This window comes from Halichoeres trimaculatus, unplaced genomic scaffold, assembly GCF_033239565.1.
Source record: "Halichoeres trimaculatus isolate MK-OKI-2021-1 unplaced genomic scaffold, fHalTri1.1 fHalTri1_scaffold_4, whole genome shotgun sequence".
NCBI classification, from domain to species: domain Eukaryota; kingdom Metazoa; phylum Chordata; class Actinopteri; order Labriformes; family Labridae; genus Halichoeres; species Halichoeres trimaculatus.
Window position 1 is genome coordinate 31,599,724 of NW_027437182.1, and position 19,259 is coordinate 31,618,982.

The 19,259-nt window shown below is 41.5% G+C and overlaps 1 protein-coding gene across 1 annotated transcript in view; it reads right to left on the reverse strand.

Annotated features, from left to right (window-relative positions):
• The window catches only part of LOC141789190 (tetratricopeptide repeat protein 39C-like), a 28,097-nt gene extending 8,914 nt beyond the window's left edge, over positions 1-19,183 (reverse strand). The window contains exons 1-5 of the mRNA XM_074668530.1: positions 18,567-19,183; positions 15,610-15,658; positions 14,448-14,576; positions 4,239-4,353; positions 469-832 (exon numbers count right to left, since the gene is read on the reverse strand). Coding sequence (XP_074524631.1) covers positions 469-832; positions 4,239-4,353; positions 14,448-14,576; positions 15,610-15,658; positions 18,567-18,712 — 803 coding nt within the window. The 5' untranslated portion in view covers positions 18,713-19,183. The remainder of the gene's footprint in view (positions 1-468; positions 833-4,238; positions 4,354-14,447; positions 14,577-15,609; positions 15,659-18,566) is intronic.
• Positions 19,184-19,259: the final 76 nt, after the last annotated feature.

Sequence of the window (19,259 nt, forward strand, 5' to 3'; positions counted from 1 at the left end):
CACTTCAGTCCGACTTTTTAAAATCCTTACAGGGAGGAACTATGACGCAAGCAAGTGAAGGACACAAGGAGATAAATGAACAAACTGGGAAGCAGCTCAAGAGTGGAAGGTGCCCACTTGATAGTCCAGTGATGCCCTGGTCCAGTGATGCTTGGTCTAGGGGGTCATTAGGGGCCAGTGTGGCCGGAAAGTGGATCTCGCAAACGATGCCTTTGTCTGTTAAAGATGTTAATGCTGGTCGGGTTTGTAGAGGCCACTCAGGGCTGTGTGGGAGGTTATGTAACCTTGCAGCAGGGCACAAACTATGAGGACGAGTGGTGTCCTCAGTGAGTGCTTATTCTTTCATTTATTTTATTTCAAATTCACCAGCCTCTAACTGTTTGTCTTACTTAGTTTTACTTTGGACAAGAACTGAATGCAGCAGTAATCTGTTGGTTAGTGTACTTCTGATTAAAAACGTATACTCACGTAGCTAGTGGTGCCTTCATGTCCTTGCTCTCACTGGCATACATTAAAGAGGACAGACCCTGCAGGCGATCTCCAGGGAAGCCCAGCAGGTTGATGATCTTGAGCAGGTGTGGGGGTACCATGGAGATGCACAGGTGGAAGAGGCCGTAGCCGAAGCTGACGGAGCCTTTGAGCCGGTCCAGGGCCTCGGCTGTCACTCCGTTCTCCACGGCTGGTGCGTTGTGGTTGGCGTTGTCGGCAGTAAGGGACTCCTGGTTGACTGAGGACCTCCGCTGACACGCCTCCTGCAGGTGGCTGATGTCACTGTGGCACTTGTTGTACATTTTCCACGCCTTACGGAGAATCCAGCCTCCTTTGATGTATGCTGATGGTGGAAACAAAAAGGAAGACACATGGGGATCTGCAGTAAACACTGAATAACAACTTTAGGTTGATTGACCTGAAATTTGGCACAGATACTCATGAGCTGCTCCGGATATCTGTAAGTTACCCCTCACATATTGTTTCTACAGTGCCTTCTCAGCTATGTAACATACAGTCGTGAGCAAAAATTAGGACACACTATAAAAACCTGTGTGTTTGAAATAGTTGGACATTTGGATATTAAACATCACTTTAACATTACTGAGGTTCAAGTAACAAATAAACAATTAAAACTGAAAAAAAATAGTTTTCTAAAATGTGAATTGAGAAAAAAATACAATTTCTGGTGAGAGATAAATTAGGACACCCTCACATTTATTCCCACTTAAAATGGCTAAAATCACACAAAGGTGAAAAACATAAGCTGCACAATTTTTAAGTTTTCCCAAATGAAACCTTATGACATTTGGTCTTCTGTGCTCCTGAATGTTGAGGTGAGAGTGAACACCATGGCCAGTTGCTAAGAGCTCTCTGAGGTATTCAGAAAGAAGATTGGTGCAGCCTATACGTCTGGTGAGGGATATAAAAAGATCTCAAAAGATGTTGGAATCAGCCACTGCCCGGAAAAATAGTCCACAAGTTGAACACATTCATAGCAACTGGTGATACGTCCAGGTTCTTGCAACCCAAGTCTCCAACACCCCTAAAATATAATCACAGGACCAACAGCTGGCTCTTGCTACAACAATTACCCAAAATATACCAATGAATCCACCAAGGACTGTCTGAAAACTAAGAAATAAAAAGTCCTGGAATGGCTGAATCAAAGCCTGGATCATAACTCCAACGATATGCTGTTGGGTGACTTGAAACGGGCTGTACAAGCAAAAAAACCTCTCGAACATCTTACAGCTAGAAGAATTCTGCGTTGAGGAGGGAGGCAAACTTTCCTAAACTGATGTCAGAGACCACAAGAAGCATCTCACGGAATTTATTGGAGTACACTAGCTGTTATGGGGTAAGGTGTCCTAACTTTTACCTCAGTATTGTTGATATCTTTTGTATGGTGAGTTTGCTGAGGTTATTTTTTTTGTTTCCCTGTGATTAAATCCCTTTTTTTTCAAAGATAAATAAAAACAGGATTAGAAATTGTGACGAAATTTTCATATTGCTTTATGCCTTCCCTTGGTTAGTTCTGTATATTGCCACTATATGTGTCACAATAATACCTGTATTTGGCCTTAAAGTTATCAGCACACAGAGACACTGTTAGTGTGTCCCAAATCGCATACTTCCATACTGTGTACTCAAAATTTTCAAATTGAGTGTACTAAGCATACTACATACTCACTGGCTTAGTGCGCAAATTTTGAGGGTGTAGTGCTGTCCCAAATCGCATACTGCCGAGCGCCGTACTTACCGGGAATGATGACATGATGTCGACCTTCTTCTTCTTCTAAGTCTAATTGTGACCGGCTTCCAGCGCGTTTCCCCCAAACACCGCCACTATTTGCCAGCAAATTTTCAAAGCCTTTTCAGTAGTATATTAAACACAGCTAATAACACGATCAGCGGTGTAGAGTTTATTAATGGGGGTCGGTGCAGCTGACTGAAGCAACCAAGAGAGCTACCGGGGCACTGGGGCAGTTAAAATACATCCACAAATTAAATGTCTGAGTGGTGCTTCTGGTCATGTATTCACTTCTAACCCGCTTGTTATTATATTTGCCTGGTTCACTGGGTAATGCTAGGGCCCCGGTAACTGTTAGCCCAATGAGCTTTGGCATTTGAGATAGCTGTTAGCTCAACTAGCATTAGCACAGCCCAGTGTTTCTTAATCCTGGTCCTGGGGACCCCCTGCCCTGCATGTTTTAGATGTTACCCCACTCCAGCACACCTGATTCAAATGAATGGCTCGTTATCAGGCTCGAGCAGAGCTTGATGACGAGCTGATCATTTGAATCAGGTGTGTTGGAGTCAGGAACATCTAAAACATGCAGGGCAGGGGGTCCCTAGGACCAGATTTGAGAAACACTGGCATAGCCTGTCATTCGCAGAACAAAACAAACAAAAACAAGTTACACCACATACACAACGTCAACAGCTGATGGTGCTTGGTGGAAACAACACGTGTAAAAAACAACATCAATAAGTTACATTTATACATGCTGCCAGAGGATGAAATGAGTGCGTTGAGTGTCCACAGCTGCATACTCAAAATCCGGGCCGATTTGAGTACATCATCCTGGTACTTTTGCATACTCATTTCTCGCATACTATGCATACTGTTTTTCATTTTGACGCAGTATACTCAAAATTTTGAGTATTTGAGTATGGAAGTATGCGATTTGGGACGCACTATGTGTTTCAAGTCTGGGTTGGATCCTATTCACATGTTCCTGTCTCCTTGAACACTGCTTCACACATTGAGATCCCAAGCTAAGCTGAACCCATTAGCTCATAGATCAACATAGCAATCCCAATCTCAGGAATGATAAATACTGGGCACCCATGTGTATTGTATGTCATTTCTCCTCGACTGAGCTACATAAACTATTTCAACTTTAGCCATCTGAGTCTCCTGAGTCTTCTTCATCAAGTGTCAAGATTCCTGAAACTTCCTTGACAAAAATCAATGTACACTCATTTCTCAATGGAGAACTGAATATTAATTGGGGTGTCTAGACTCAGAATAGACTGTAATGTATGTTACTGTTGTTGATATTAATCCAGAGTTTGTTACTTGATTTTTAAGAGTTAATATGTCAATTTAAAAACACTATACACTCAGCTAGCTTTGGGGCCAATATCACTTTCTGACCCTTTGAAGTTGAGCTGCTGGAATGAGCAAACTGTACAGCTGACCGGCACTGATTCTGTTCCTGTTCAGAGATTAAATGGCGACATAAACAGACCGTCAAACCTCCCACTCATCATTCTATACACAGAGAGCAGAGAGCTGCGGTGAGCTGCACTGAGTAGAGTTACATACACACACAGTAAGTGAGAAGAGGTGCTCAAGACTCTTCTTCAGTTGTCCATTAAAGGAGGAAGTGTTAGTGTGAAAACAGTAAATGCTCCTATAGAGCTACGTTAGTCTACAAAGTCAGATCAAATTCAGGGATAATTTATAAATAATAACAACCATCTTCATAATTTATCAGTTTTATCAATTACTTGCTCCCTTACTTGATCAATTCATCAATTTAGTACTAATTGTGTAAAGATTATGTAACGCTATTTGCTTTCATCTACTTGTGAGATTTCTATAATGTCTCTGCATCTGTATCCTGTTTATAATCTGCACACAGACAAACAATGGCATGATTACATAACACCTGAACACTAGTTGCCATGGGAGACAGAAATCTAAGGTTGTTCTTGTGATGAGTTTTGATTTTTATTACCTGAAAGTTCCTGCTTGACGAAGGAGAGGACGGCGAGGTACACCTGACAGTCTGCGACAATGATCTGTCTCTGCAGGCGGTCCACCACCACAACGCCCGACCTCTGGGAGTCCATCTGTAACACAAGGAGAAGGAAGAGGAAGAGGAGGAGGAGGTGGTTACATACACATCACACAGGTACAGGAAATAGGGACAGAGAAGTAGAGGAGACAACAAGGATATGCACATAATTCAGGACGCGGTCACACGGGCAAGCCGTGCTATACTTAAAGGGGACATATCATGCTAGTTTCTCCTTTTCACTATGCCAGACTAGGATGCCTGTAAAGCGTTTCTGCCCTCAGTACAAGTTATTTAGTTCTTTCATTGCCCCACAATAGCGTTCTCAATATCCTCATTTTAGGCCATTCTGAAGATCTCGTTGAAAGGCTCCGTTTGGAGAATGACCTCCAGTAACCTCGCAACGTCACACCCTTTGTGCTCTGATTGGTCAGTTCTATCAGAGGGGCGGAGGGGGTAGAGCCAGGGGGCGGTTTTTGCAGCATGGCAGTATTTACAAAATCGCAGACCGAGCGAGTTTGCGGTTTGCCAAAACTTCACCGTAAGGCATTGATAGCACTAATAAAATGGCAGAGTGGATACGACCTTTTGTATTGGACCCAGAGTCACACCCGGATAGTTCTGCAGCTCAGGAGGAAGAAAATCCACCTCGACACAGATCATCTCAGGACGCTTCAGTGTACTGAGTCAAACTGGTACTGTAACATGTATAGTTTATACTTTTATACTCGGCTCTTGGTGGGTGTATCCCTCGGTGGCGGTTGTGTAACTAACTGACATCACAGAGGAGGAGCTGCTTTATCAGATTACTCCAATAAAAAGAAAGGATCATTGTGTCGTCATGAAGGTCGAAATCTCGCGGCCAAATGTCATTGACCTATTTTCAGAGGCATCAAATCTCGTTCTAGCGTATCAGAAAAAATACAATATCTCATTTTTTGAAAATTCAGGGGGTGAAAAGTCTTGTTTTCAAATTTATCATTTTATATGTAAGTATTAAATCACGGATCAGCATGATATGTCCCCTTTAAGCACACTTCAGCCCTAAAGCATGTTTCGAATGGCCAATGTGACCGCAACCATGCCGTGCTTGGCACGGTTCACGTCTCTGCTTTGGCACGCTTCAGAGAGGTGGGCTTCAGCACGGTTTACTTCATGCACAAGCACAAGCACGCGGACTTTGTGTGTGAGCCATGACGTATGATCACCGCGAGCGCATCTCTCGACAATCATTTTAAACAAAGCTGGGGTGTTAGAGGGCTGTGTCAGGCCAAAACGACTCACTTTAAGTCAAAAAGTCTCGAAAGTTTAAGCAGTGTTGTCAGTGACTCATTGTGCTGACTGATGAGATCGCGCTTCATGTGAACAGACGCTTCACGATGACGTAGGCGGGCCATGTATCCAATAAAGTGTGGTTCATGTTGGAGCAGTGTGACCGCGCCCTGTTTCCTCATCTTCTGCCCCTGTGTCATATTCACATAACACTCTATTCACTATACACAATCAATAAATCAATTAATCAGCATTATAAACTGTATGTTAAGCTGAATCACAACATGTGTTATCTCAAGACGCTTTCCAAAAACATTACCACCTAGATACGAGAACTGTTTCAGGTCAAACAATTGAATAAGTAGTAGCCTACGATATCTATTGATTATTGAATGTGTCATTAAACATCAGCCTGGACATGAGCCTTTGCAGCTCAGCTCACAGCCCTTCTGGATGTTCTTCATCTGTAGAGGTGTCGCTAGTTTTGTGTAAAAAACTTCTTGTTTTGAAGAAAGGGAGACCTCAGTGGATCAAATCCTCTTACACAATAAATATGTACAGAATCCTGGCCAAAACCGTGCCCGGCAGCTTGAAGCAGCTCAGCTGGCAGCTCCTCTGCACGTGCAGCTTCCTCAAAGAGCATTGGAAAAACATTTCATTTAAAAGTTAATCTGCTTTGTTTATTGTTTTCCTAGTGGGTGAAATTACTTTGAATTTAATAAGAAAAGCCTTGAATGTGTAAAGACAACTTCAGCAGACGATGATTGACTTTGAATTCAAAATGAAGACCAGTCAGACTTCCATCCTCACCAGGATATTACTGACTCTGTTTGCATTATTAGATTACTCAAAGTGATAAACACTGATATTAATCACTCTGCAGCCGAAGAAACCAGCAGTTTCCTGAATGATACAGAGCTGTTTGACAGCCACACACTCCTCACTCAGTTTGATGATCACATTTCACTCAAGTACTAATTGAATCTGTGAGTGGGTTTGGCATGATCTCACTGCTGCCTGCATCATTAGGCCTGATGCCCAAGACGTAATATGTGAAGAGTGGCCCGCTGTGGCTGGCAGCCATATCACAAGTTCTGTGAAAACGACGGCCTTGGAAGAGAAACATCCAAATATTGGAGGTTTTGAAGCACCTACTTAGACTCCTCACAGTCATCCCCAGCAGTGACAGCAGCAAACACAGGGGAGCATTTGCCAACACCTCTTAGAGATCGCTACAGATGAATGATACATTTGTAGGGATGAGACAAAAAGCTTGTCCTGCTCATCCTCACTTTCTAATATGTTGTCGAACTTTCTTAAGTTATACACTGTTTAGGTGAACAGGCATGTGAAGACTTGTCAATGATCATAGACACCACTGTTACCCTCAACATGCGTATCAAAGCTGTGCGACTCTGTTTTTTAATTTATCAATAAATGGTGGAAAAACAATTCAACAATAACCAGGGATTTTACCCTTTAAGTTGTGCGTCAAAAACATCTCGCTCCCTCACCCAGACACTGACCAGGTCAAAACCAGGTCAGAATAGTCACTACAAGCCCTGTTGACTGACTTCCAGCTGAGTGGGTCTGTGGGTGCTGTGACAGTCAGAGGGAGTGAGGATCGATGTGCAGGAAACTGTTTTCAAAACAACTAACAGACAGAGCCAGTACACTGACATGCACGCAGCGGTCCGACTAAGGTCATAGCTTGATCGTTCCAAGTCAGACTGGCTGCAGACCTCACCTCTCAAGCCTCTTTTTTGTAGACCTAGACCACCACCTTCAGGCCAGGAATAAGAGAAATAATTTCTGTTGTAAATTGACGTTGTTCTGAGAATGAAGCAGTGTATCTGAAAATAAAGTAGGTGATTCAGTCAAAAACAGGAGATGAGCTCTACAGTGTGTAACATATTTTAAAAAAAGCCTGCTGAAGCGCAAAATATGCACATCATTTTTATTATTTCATAATCATTTTATAAAGCATATCAAGAACAACGGCACATCAATTTAAATCTGTTTTGTAAAGCGTCTGAGCATCTTTAAAAAGCACTTTATAAATCTGATTTATTATTATTAATTGAGTGTTTTAAACTTTCTTAAAGAGTAGTCATCTACCATTTTCTCTGTGTGTAATGAAATCTTGCTATTTCTGGTCCAAACGTGCATAAAATCATGAAATTTCCGATGCTGAAGGTTGAGGTTGAGGTCTGCAGCCAGACCCTTCTCTGGTCACAGCGGGGGATCTAGTCTTGTCTGGATATACATGCAGAAAAGAGACTGGACTACTGGCTGAGAACGTCTCACTCTGTTATGATTTGCTGTGTGTGTATTGAGCTGGTTTCACTTCACCTGAAGAGAAAGCAACGTTCCATCTGTGAAGGTCGAGATAGATGCAGCTGCAGCTCTTTATGTTTTGTACATACTGTGCGTGTTAATTATATTACATGGTGTTTTTTTGTTGTGTTGGAGCCCAGCAGCCCTGTTCATTATGGTCATCTACTTTCTCTTCCTGGTTTAATCTGCTTGCGTTGTGCCAAACACCAATGCATACTAAGACATGCTGAGTCCTGCTGAATCCAACAGCAGTACGACGGCAGTCCTGTTATCTAGGTGTGTGTGAAAACTTAACTAGAACTAAATGTTTTTAACAAGGTAACTACAGAAATCAAGATTCCTCCTAGCATCCTTGCTTTTTCTTTGTTAAAGAGGGGGTACTGTGTTTTTTTTCTAAGCTTTATAACCTCTGTGTGGTACCTCCGTAGCTGTACTGCTCACAAAAAAAAAAAAAAAAAAAAAAAACATTTTTCTCTCAATGGTCTTTTAGAAAACCTGAATTTCAGCCTCTGTCTGCAACACTTTGTTTAAGCTGCTATCTCCTTAAGGCCCACACTCTACAAACTCCCGTCCCTCTGATTGGCCAGTCCTCTGGAGGACTTGTCAGGGGCAGTGCCATGGGCAGACCTTGGTGTTTGAGGCCCGCCTCTCAAACTTATCATTAACTGGTTGGGAGGTCCTTGTGGGATGACCTCAGGTGATGACCTCATCATTTCAGCAAGTCTGGTGAAGATTTGTGATATTTTTAGAACAGGGTGCTTAGATCAGTTTACAGACTTAATCAGGGATTTCAACGTTTTGATATGTAATGTTTTGAAAATCTGCACGTTTAGTTTGAACATCCAGCAGTGATACTTTATATCCATGTTTAAGATATGAGAAAGCAGGAAACACACTCTTTAATGACAAAAAGATCTACTGAAATCTAATTTTTTGAAGAAAGAGATAAGTGTGTGACCATTCTCAGGGACTTGAGTGTGGTTTTGTCTGTTTCTACTTTGACAAATAGAGGATGTAGATCAGGGGTGGGCAATTAATTTTTACCAGGGGCCACATGAGGAACCTGAATTGTGTCAGAGGGCCACCAACTGTCTTCCATGTAAAATGCTCTAAATTAAATATTTTGAATAGCTGGAACTGATTATCAGAAGAATAAAGCACTCTGTAAATGTTTATATTAGGTTATGTAAAATTGTGGTGTATAGGTCAAGTAGAAAAAAAAACAATTATTGAATCCTAAAATGAAAGAGAAAATGTCTTAAGTTTTCGTCTTTGTCAATATCTGTCATACATGAACTCACTTTTACCGATTGAGTGCTGGCAGACTGCCAACACTCCTGAATATGGAGGGAATCTCCCATTCTTTAAACCCTTTCTCCCGCTGTTCTCTTCGCTTGTGATTTCTCCTGATAGTCCCCAAAATTTAAGTATGCTTCTGTGAACTCTAATATTTTACTAAGTTATATCAAGTCCCGTACTTGGGCGTTATATCGAAAACTCAGAAACCATCCACCCCCTCTCTCTTAGTTGGTTTGATCCAGAGACGCTGCAGGAGACCTCAGAGACAGAGACAGATAACTGTGCAGCACTTATTGATGAAGACTTTATCAGAGCCTTAGCTGTTTTCTGTCTTTCTTTTTTGGAGCTGACATGACATGTCGGGAGTTAAACTAACGTAGCTCTGCTCTAGCATCCTCTTCAATCAGGAGAGTTTAGAGCAGCTTGAATTTTATAGTGAGAATGCTGACTCTAAAATAGTGAAACGCGTATCGTTGTAAAGTTCTGTCCGTCTTCGGTGTGTGATGCGCATACGCGTTGCGCGTGTACGCGACGGCACTCAGTCTTCAGAACAGGAGAGAGTTCAGGTGGAGGAGACTGACTGAGCCAGTGAAAGAGAGGGAGAATTCAATCCACAATGTCTTGTTCAGTGCCTGTGATAGATGGAGTATTAAGACATATGCACCCGCACGAGTTTGGTTTCATGTTTATGTTTACGATTGGCCTCACGCGGGCCGGACAGGGACGTACAAAGGGCCGGAAGTGGCCCGCGGGCCGTAGTTTGCCCAGGTCTGATGTAGATCATCTTTGTACCCATCAGTAATCTACCGTGAGCAAACATTCAGTCAGTTAAACATGGACAAACATATTTTCACCAGGTGAGGCTCGAGCAGAACAAGTCTCAGAGACAAACAGCTGATTCTTTCACAGCACACTGCTCCATCTGGACCCACAGTGCTCTGCCTCTTGTTTTAACATCATGACTAAACCAGCAGCTCTGCTGCAATCTGCACTGGCACCCCAAGCTGTTTCAGGATTAAAGTTTTTCCAGCTTGTTTACAGGCTCTTGATTGTTTGGGACCTGCCAAATAACTAATTCCTTGTTTTGCAATCCTTTACATCCTCTTAGATTCTGTGTGGAAAATAAACAGCTGTGCCTTTCTTAACTCTGCAGTGAACCCTGATACTTCCTCACCAAGGTCATTAGGAAAAGAAAACCCACAGATTATTTCATGAGGTAATTTTGAGCCATTCTGCTTTTTTATTTTAGAATGGCAGAAAGGGTCTTCTTCAAACCTCTTCCTACACACTTCCCCTTCATCCGCACACTCACAAGGGGCGTTCACTACATGTGGAGTAGCTAAACCCTCTAACAGCAAGTCTGCATTGATGTACTGAACAGGTATAACAGATTAAACCTGCACAGACCTGTATTCAAGATCTAATTAACCCTTTCAAGTGTTGAGAACAGCAGTTGTCTTTTTTAAATGAAGTGTTTTTTTACGTACAGAAATTAAAATAACATAAAGATTACAACAGCAGATTAAGAATAATATTTTGGGGGAGTTTTATGAGTCTGCTAAAATGTTATTCATGTAAACTTCTTATCATTTGTGTGACATGTAAAACTCAAAGCTTCACTAAGTTTCTGGAGGAGTAAGGGGAGTCTGCCCTGAAGCCCAGAGCGACATCTGCTCCCACCACGTGCCTCATTGAGCTGTGGATGTTTGGCTTTGAACAAAGTTTAGTCTACAGTGGAGTAGGAGTAAGTTGGTTTGAGAAAGCCCAGAAATGTGGGGAGTAGAGAGGGGTGACATTTAAGGGGAGGATGAGGCTAGGAGTCAAAGGTTTACATAATACTTTACCAGAAGAGGAACAACTGACCAAGTATTTATTCAGGTCCTTCTTCTATCAGCATCCATATATTCAACAGTCTTTCCTATTTTTAAGTATTTTAGTTTTTACACCTACTATGTATTCTTTTTTCTCACATTTTGGGACATTTTTGTTGTTCACTCATTTGCATCTTTGTCTTTCTGTAACTAAAGCCTTTTAAGAGTGGACAGCGTGGCTCAACCTTTTACCATTGTACGGTTTTAAAACCAAAATTCCCCCGTCACAGGCTCAGCTATTGGTAACAGTTCTGCAGCCAGAGTCTGTCGGTAGAGACTGTGAGGGATTCTGGGAGAATCTAAGTGGAGCCAGGTGACAAAAATAATCATTATTTTTTTTCTTTCAGGAGTCTAATCACTTCTTGACTCTACCTCCAGACATATTTTACAATCACCGATAAAATACACAAGAACGTCAGCTGTCAATCATCATCAAACGAACATAAAACCTTGTTTTTAATCTCTTATGACTAATGACAACGAAACTTTTCAGAAAAAAGAGGACTTGAATACCAAGGCAGCCAAATGATATCTCTATATCACCACAACAACCAGACGTGAGGAACATTTCTATGAGGTGTTAAGATTTTTTAGTTTGACCATAGCCCATCTGGAATGACTGGAGAGCTGGATATTTTTACCTATACTGCAGCCAGCCACCAGGAGGAGCAGTTTTTGTGGCGACCTCACCTCAAGCCGAGCAAGATGACATCCATTTTTTTTTTCAGTCTATGATTTTAAGCCTTACCCGCAGCAAAAAGAGAGTTGTACACTGGCAAAGTTAGCAGATTATTGATATTATCTATGACTTTACTGTCTGTTGTAACACCCCCTGGCTACACACAGAGCTCATACACATTAACCTGGGCTCTCTCATACACAATTACAGACAATTTTAGAGTGACCACCTGTCCTATGGAGTATGTTTGTAGACTGTGGGAGGGAGCTGAAGAGAACCCGGGAATGCATCAGGTGAACATTCAGACTCCACACAGGAAGGCACCTGTCCACCAGGGGAGTCGAACAAGGAGGCAACAGCGCTAACTGGAGCATTTAGAATAAAAGCCTGTTCATTTGATTGCTCTCAAAACCTTAAAGCTGTACATATGAGTAAAAGCTCTTGTGAGGAAATTTCAGTTGCTCCCTGAGGACAAAGAGCTGCTTCTCATGTCTTCACTCATTTTTCCTGTAAAAGTGTTGTAATGAAGTGATGTGTTAGATACAGCAGGAGGACAAAATAAGCTGCCCCAGTGTCACATTTGCCCTGCACTCTTTGTACAATGACCTGATGACTATCCCCTCAAGTAGTTGGAATGAAACTACAAAGGTATAAGTTAATGTCTCATCAGTGCTCTGTTTCTGCATGGAGAGTTAAAGTACAAGGAGAGATGAGGTTCAGAGTCTAGACGCCAAACACAAACAATCTTCTGCTCCCTCACTGAAGTTTAGACCAACACATTGAGATAACTTACGATGGTTCACATGAAAAATGCAAAAAATGCAGTAAAAAAAAAAAAATCTGTGTTTACACTGAAACACTAAGGGGCTGGAAGCACTGTATTATACATGCCAGGCCTCTAGTTGGTGTTATAAGTGTATAGTCTTTTGGTAGTCCTCTGCCAAAGTAGAGATGTCTGTTCCATAGTAGGGCAATCTGTAGATTCAGATCCACAAGGATGTTGTCATCCAGTTTGCACATGGTAGTGTAACGTCACAATATCTTAGCGTTTTAGCCTAAAACCGTTGTTGTGTAAGCCGCCACTTGGCTTTAATGAAGGTATTCACTTCATTTGACACTTCCCCAGCAGCAGTTTCATGTATTAAAAATAACTTCACAGAATTAGACTTTATAGAGATAGTCTTTTGTGCTGTTTTAAGTCAAGAAGAGGCACTAACATGAGCTTCAGTCTGTTCTGTAAGCAGATTAATGCTCCTCACAGAAAGAGTTTTCACAGCCTTAAGATGACGCAAGTGGATTCCAAAACTTTTCGACCAGGGACCCCCTGCTGTAGGAATGTTAAGACATTACCAGGACTCCCAGTCAGTTAAGTTTCTTTCATAACCTCATTCTGTCTTACACCACTTCCTGTTTTATTGTGTTAACTCATTCTCTTGTCTTGTCACTTCCTGTCAGGCTCCTCCCTCATTGCTGATCTCAGGGCCCCTCCCTAATGTGCTTCATGTGTGTGTGTGTTGTTGTGTTGTTGTGTTGGTATTTAGACCCAGGTGTTTCTTTCACTCCCTGTCAGACTGTCACTACTGTCAGCTTTGGTTTCATAACTCTTCAGTAGTTTTGATCCTCATGTTCGACCTGTTTCCGTTTCCTCGTTGTCGAACCTCTGCCTGTGTATTTTTGGATTACCTGTGTACTGAATAAAGACTCTGTTTTTGAAGTTTTCTGGCTCCTGCATCTCGAGTCCTCCTGTCGAGTCATGTATATAATGGGTCAATCTCAAAACAGACAAAAAGGCCTAAAGAAACTTAATTCATCTGATCTGTAGAAAATCAGACTACCTATGTACACAAATTGCTGTGTTTCCTAAATTAACCTGTCTCCTGAAACTCCTGTCTCAAACATTTTCTGTTTGCATTATCTATTTTTGTTTATATCTTTAAGATAATAGATGAAATATGCTATCGTAAATAGCTTTTGATTTTCAAAGAAATTTGTGACCCCTGACTTTGGGAGCCACTGGTCTTTTTTAACAGGTCACCAGTTTAGTCTGGTGGTTTAACCGTACGTCCCATGTACCTAGGCTGTATTCCTTAAAGCAGGTAACCCAGGTTTAAACCCGACATGTAGATCCTTGTCTCATACCATTTCCCCCTTTCCCTATTTCCAACTCTATCCCTTGTCCTTTCCTCTCAAGGCTTCAAAAAGGGAGCCCATGTAACATACTTCTGTGTCCGTTAGGGCTGAACAATTTATCGTTTTCAGATAGAAATCGCAATTTTAGACAATGCAAATTTGAGATCGCCAAAGCAGCAATTTTTTGCAGCGCTCCTGACTGACTCAGGATCTGTTGTGTCAAGTATTATACACGTTCTGTTTTACAAATTTGTAGACAATCTATATGTTAAAAGTGCTGGTAAGCAGGTCAACAACACAAAGCCTCTGTTTAGGAGAAGAAGTTGATGAAAACAGATTATTTATCATCACTATTGATGATTAAAAAATCGTGAATTGCAATATCTGCCAGAAAAATTTGATATTTTCCTAAAATCGTTTAGCCCTACATGTGAATATCCCAAAGCTTGATTTGAAGAAAATCGTGAATCGAATTGAAATCACAATATCTGCAAGAAAAATCGCAATTCAATCTTTTCTTAAAATCGTTCAGCCCTAGTGTCCGTTCATATTGATACTCACACTTTTCTTAATCTTGTTCCTAATTGTCTCAATGACTCCAGCGCTGTCGCTCTCACACAGTTTCTCTGTGGTCCTCAGGTCGTCACAGGCCATCTGCATCTTCTCCTCCTCAAACGTCATCATGGCGTTCTGGAGAAGAGTGTGGAAAGAAATGATTCATTCAGAATACACCTTTGAAAATTAAAGATACTGTTCATAATGGGAATGATCTTCAGGGATTTGACACCAGATTTACATTTCTCTCTATCTGTACAGAGACATTAAATATCACACAGAGATATGACGTTGTCTTGTTCAGCAGAACAGATCTATGCTTAAGCTGGCTTACAAACCAAAAGATGGTGTAATCAGAGGGAAGGAGTGTTATGTAATAGACTTATAAAGGACAAAAGGCTCTTGTGCTTAACAATGAATGGAGGAACATGGTGACATCTGTACAGCTGTGTGTTTGGAATTAGACAGATCCAGCACAGTTATAAAAAACTGGTTGATCTTTCCTGAGATGTTGCTGTAACCTCATAAGAGCCACTTATACCAGAGAGGTTATAAAAACAAATCAAAGTGTTAACGTGTAAAAGTGTCGTTAAAAACAGTTATTTCAAAAACACTGAGTCATAACGGAGGAACATCTGAAGAAGAGTTTGGTGGTTTGACATTTCATTGTATAACTGAGGCAGACTCTGGCTTTATGCTGCATTAAACAGACCCCTCAGCATGCCCTCCATGATGGTCAGATCTCACCTCCCCCTCTCCCTTCAGGGCCACTCAGCATCTGAGGGTCAGAGGATGACATCATCCCTGTCTCCATGCTGTGTGACTGTCGTTATGAGGGGCTGTGGTGTGCACAAACCCCCCTCACCAGCAGAGATGTACACTCTGTTACAGTGCTGCGCTCCTCTGAACAAGCAGTGCTGTTCTTTGACAGGAAGATGCATCCATTATGTTAATGGACGCAGACGAAGGATGCAGAGGATGCCAGTGGTGACAAACAATCTGACAGATTGGGTTATTTCAGGGCTTCACACTGGGCTGCTCATGAGCTGTGACTTTATTGGCTTGGATCTTTTACTGCTGCAATTTTATGAATCATAGCTCTGCAACTTCCAAACACACACTCGCTGATGGCAATGACTATCTTAACACAAGAGGAGTAGAAACTCACCAGGAAACTGACAAAACTGGCCCCAAAGCTCATCAGTGGACTCTGGGTCCTGCACAGACAGAAGAAAAGAGAGAGATAAAAAAATCTCTGATGAAAAAAATCACACGATAAGTTACAAAAAAGAAAACTTCACAGCTATGGCATTAGATCTAGAAAACCAGAGACAAAAAATGATTGACATGGATTGTAGTGATGCACAATATTGTTTCTTTGTTAATATTCCACTGACTGATTCGCAAATACTGATACTAACATATTTTTTTCATTGTAAATATCACAAAGTCTCTCCTGTAGGCTAAAAATTACCCATCATTTTCTATGATGAACATAAAACAAGACAAACACTTATGACGTCCTACAATACAATGTGGCTGAAGATGAAGCTTTGTAGCTCAGGTGAGGCTACATCTGAGAGGTAACCTTAGTGTTATGACATTGGCTGTTTTCCAAACGGCCTACACTAGCTGTGCCTACTATTTGGGCTGAAATCCAGTCTGTAGTAGTCAGTATGCGAAAACTTGCAAAATCTGCAGTAAACTAAAAATCCCTGGATGTCCAACTGATCCAGGAAAATTTCTCAGTATGCAACAGACTGATCTATCTGGCGTACTGTTTCCCACAATGCACGGCGCCAACACCATTTGTCAATGAGGGTGGCAGGTTTTGGTGATTTACCGCCATCTACTGGAATGAGTCGGAATTATACGTACACCACAGCATTAACGATAGACGGTCCGTGAGATAGAAGTGAAGTGATGCAAAGAAACATCAGTAAATCTTGTCACTTCCAGTCATAAAAGAGGTGTTTACTTTTACAAATTCATAAAAGCCCATATAAACCACTAATTCACTTTTTAAACCATACATGGATTATAGGAAGTGTTTTTTTCATCAGCTGATAAAAATAAAAATCTCTTTCATATTTATATGATATAACTTTTGGTGTAAGATTAGAAATCAAGAATGATGATTCTGTGTGATATGATTAACAAAATAATTAAAAGCCTGGGATCTTCCCATAGCTTGTTTTGTACATTTATAATAAAGGGGGAAAAAAACATAATCTGTAGCTCTACTTCTGAAACTGGAAACCAGAGTAGTTTACAACAAAACAGACCCAACAGAACAGTCATACTACCTACTACATTTACATGTGGCATGTAGTGGGTGGTTTGGAAAGAAGCGCTGATTATTAAAAGCTTTAATTTCAGCAAAAATTGTTGTTAAAGCCTCTTCACCATTAGGGGGTAGCTTTTTTGTTTATTAGCCTCCTTGATTGATAGAAGCTGAGGCTGTGGACGGGTTTTTCACTGGTGACAACACTCCTTCATTTTTTAATTTTCAGAAACTCTTGGTGCTGTTCAGGTCAATGCTTTTTGGGATACCAAACTGAATAGATAGTTTTCTGTTTCGCTCCTCCTGATCTTCACAAACTGCTTCCCTTTGATTCTGATGCATAAAAGCTTCCATATTAATACACATAATCAATAAGCCAACTTCTTGGCTGTACATAAGCAGAAATGGACAATTATGCAAATGAAACAGTGCACCCCTCATTTATTCCACCTCCAGATTTCATGTCTAATGCAGGGTGTCTCACTGTGGGGAGATTTTTGATAGAAACAGTCAACTCTTGGTACTGATCAGGATGACATTTCTTGAGATGCTCAACTAATCTGTTCCCCTCCTGTGCTTCATTAGCATAAAAAACAGCTGTTTTCCACCTGTTTACCTCTCCTTCAGAAATGTTTACAGCTGTACATGATGACAGAGCTGATCATGAATTGACATCATGCTGATAACGTCCAGTTCATAGATTCTTAATTCTGGTTTCATGTCTAATGCAAGTGTCTCACTTCTGATAACACTCGAGCAGAGAGGACTGAGAGTGTAAGCAGACAAATGTAACTTATGACTGCACATTTAAAGTCATAATATAACCAGGTGTACCTATGCTATCAGAGTTTCTTTTAGTGGTTCACGATTGATCACCATATTCAATCTCAACTTCAGTTTTTAAATTCAGTGTTTTATTCACCAAACATAAATTAATTAATTAATTAATTAAGGAACAGATCCAGGTCATTTAACCAGAACATTTTTCACTGAAAAATCTTGGTTTTTTCCCCCCCTAATTTTCTCATATATCAAGTGAAGCAGTATTATTATTAAATTTGCCATCTCAGTATGCACTTTTTTTCCAAATTTTACTGTTTCTCTTGGTAGCCCCATCTCATAAATTCAAATAATAAAATAGCAATGATGTAGCTCAAGTTTTGCTTGAACAGGCCCATTTTTATAAATGTAAAAAAAGATTTTTATAATGAAAAAAAAAACATCTGAGAATCTAGCAGATTAACTCCTCTTCACTGATTGACTCACATAAATCATGAATCCAGCTCTGGTGGAACGAGTCATAAAGCCAGGCTATTTATTTTTAACTATAACTAAAATTAACCAGAAAAAAATGACTAGAAAATCAGTGCATGGTTGCATCTTTGGGACAAAAGCCAATGTACTTTTAAGGTTGTTGAGCCACAGTTAAAATATTCTCTTTTAATGTTTCTGATCTTTACATCTTTTTTTTTTCTCCCTACAGAAACCTCATCTCTGAAATGTTTGACATTAAAAGGAAAAAATGTCTTAAAAAGAACAAGGTGTTCATTTTTGTCTATTCTCGTTACTTTTTGAAGGTTTGTGTCTATGATGGAAATGTCATCCCTCTTGTAGAAACAGAATCAGAGCCGGTGTTGGTCTGTCAATGGTGGGACCACACAGACTGACACCAAGAGGAGCAGACCCCCTTCAATGACAGAACATTTAGCATTCAGGATGAGCTGTGCACCCTGTGGTTTTGTAGTAGAACAACAAGCTGCACTGTTTGTTTTAGCAGATGATTTCTACCCTGGCTGTAATGACAGGCTCCAGCAGGCAGACCTGGAGGATCAGACTCGTACCTGTATCTCTTGAAGAGCTCGTCGCTCTCCTTGAATCCGTTGTTGAGCAGCATGTTGATGCCCTGCAGGGCCATCTCAGCATCATCTATGTGCTCTGCCTTCTCCTCCACCTGCTGCTGTTGCTGGGACTGCTCGGGACCCGCCATTGTTTGTACCACTACACCTCTGTGGCTGCTGCTGCTGTTGGGCTGAACCGCTGCGTCTGGGGAACAAATCTGACTGTGGTTCTTCTTCCCTGAAACAAACCCGCATTGGTTTATTTCCACTGATAAAGGAGATGAATCCAAACAGAGACGCGCCTTTCTCGGCTTAAAAAAACGATAGGGTGCCGCTTGTGAAGGCTCCAGACGTCTGTGCACCTCAGGGAGAGATAGGCCACTGATGCCCAGACGGGCTCGAACACACAGTGCTTTATCGATTCACCGCTTTCATCCTCCTTCGCAGCAGCAGCAGAAGCCTGAACGGTTCAGCACAAACCAAACACTCCGAGTTCTGCGTCCAAACCAGCCATCCGCCTGTGTTTTTAACCCTTCACTTCTTTGTGGCGTGCAGCAGCATCCGAGGTATTACATAACCTGGATCCGAGCGGCTGTGTGGCTCTCCCAGTCCCACGTAACGCACTCGTCAAACGGCCTGGCGTCACAGCGCAGCGCGCACCGCCGGGAGGATGGAGGGAGGATGAGGGCCGCCGAG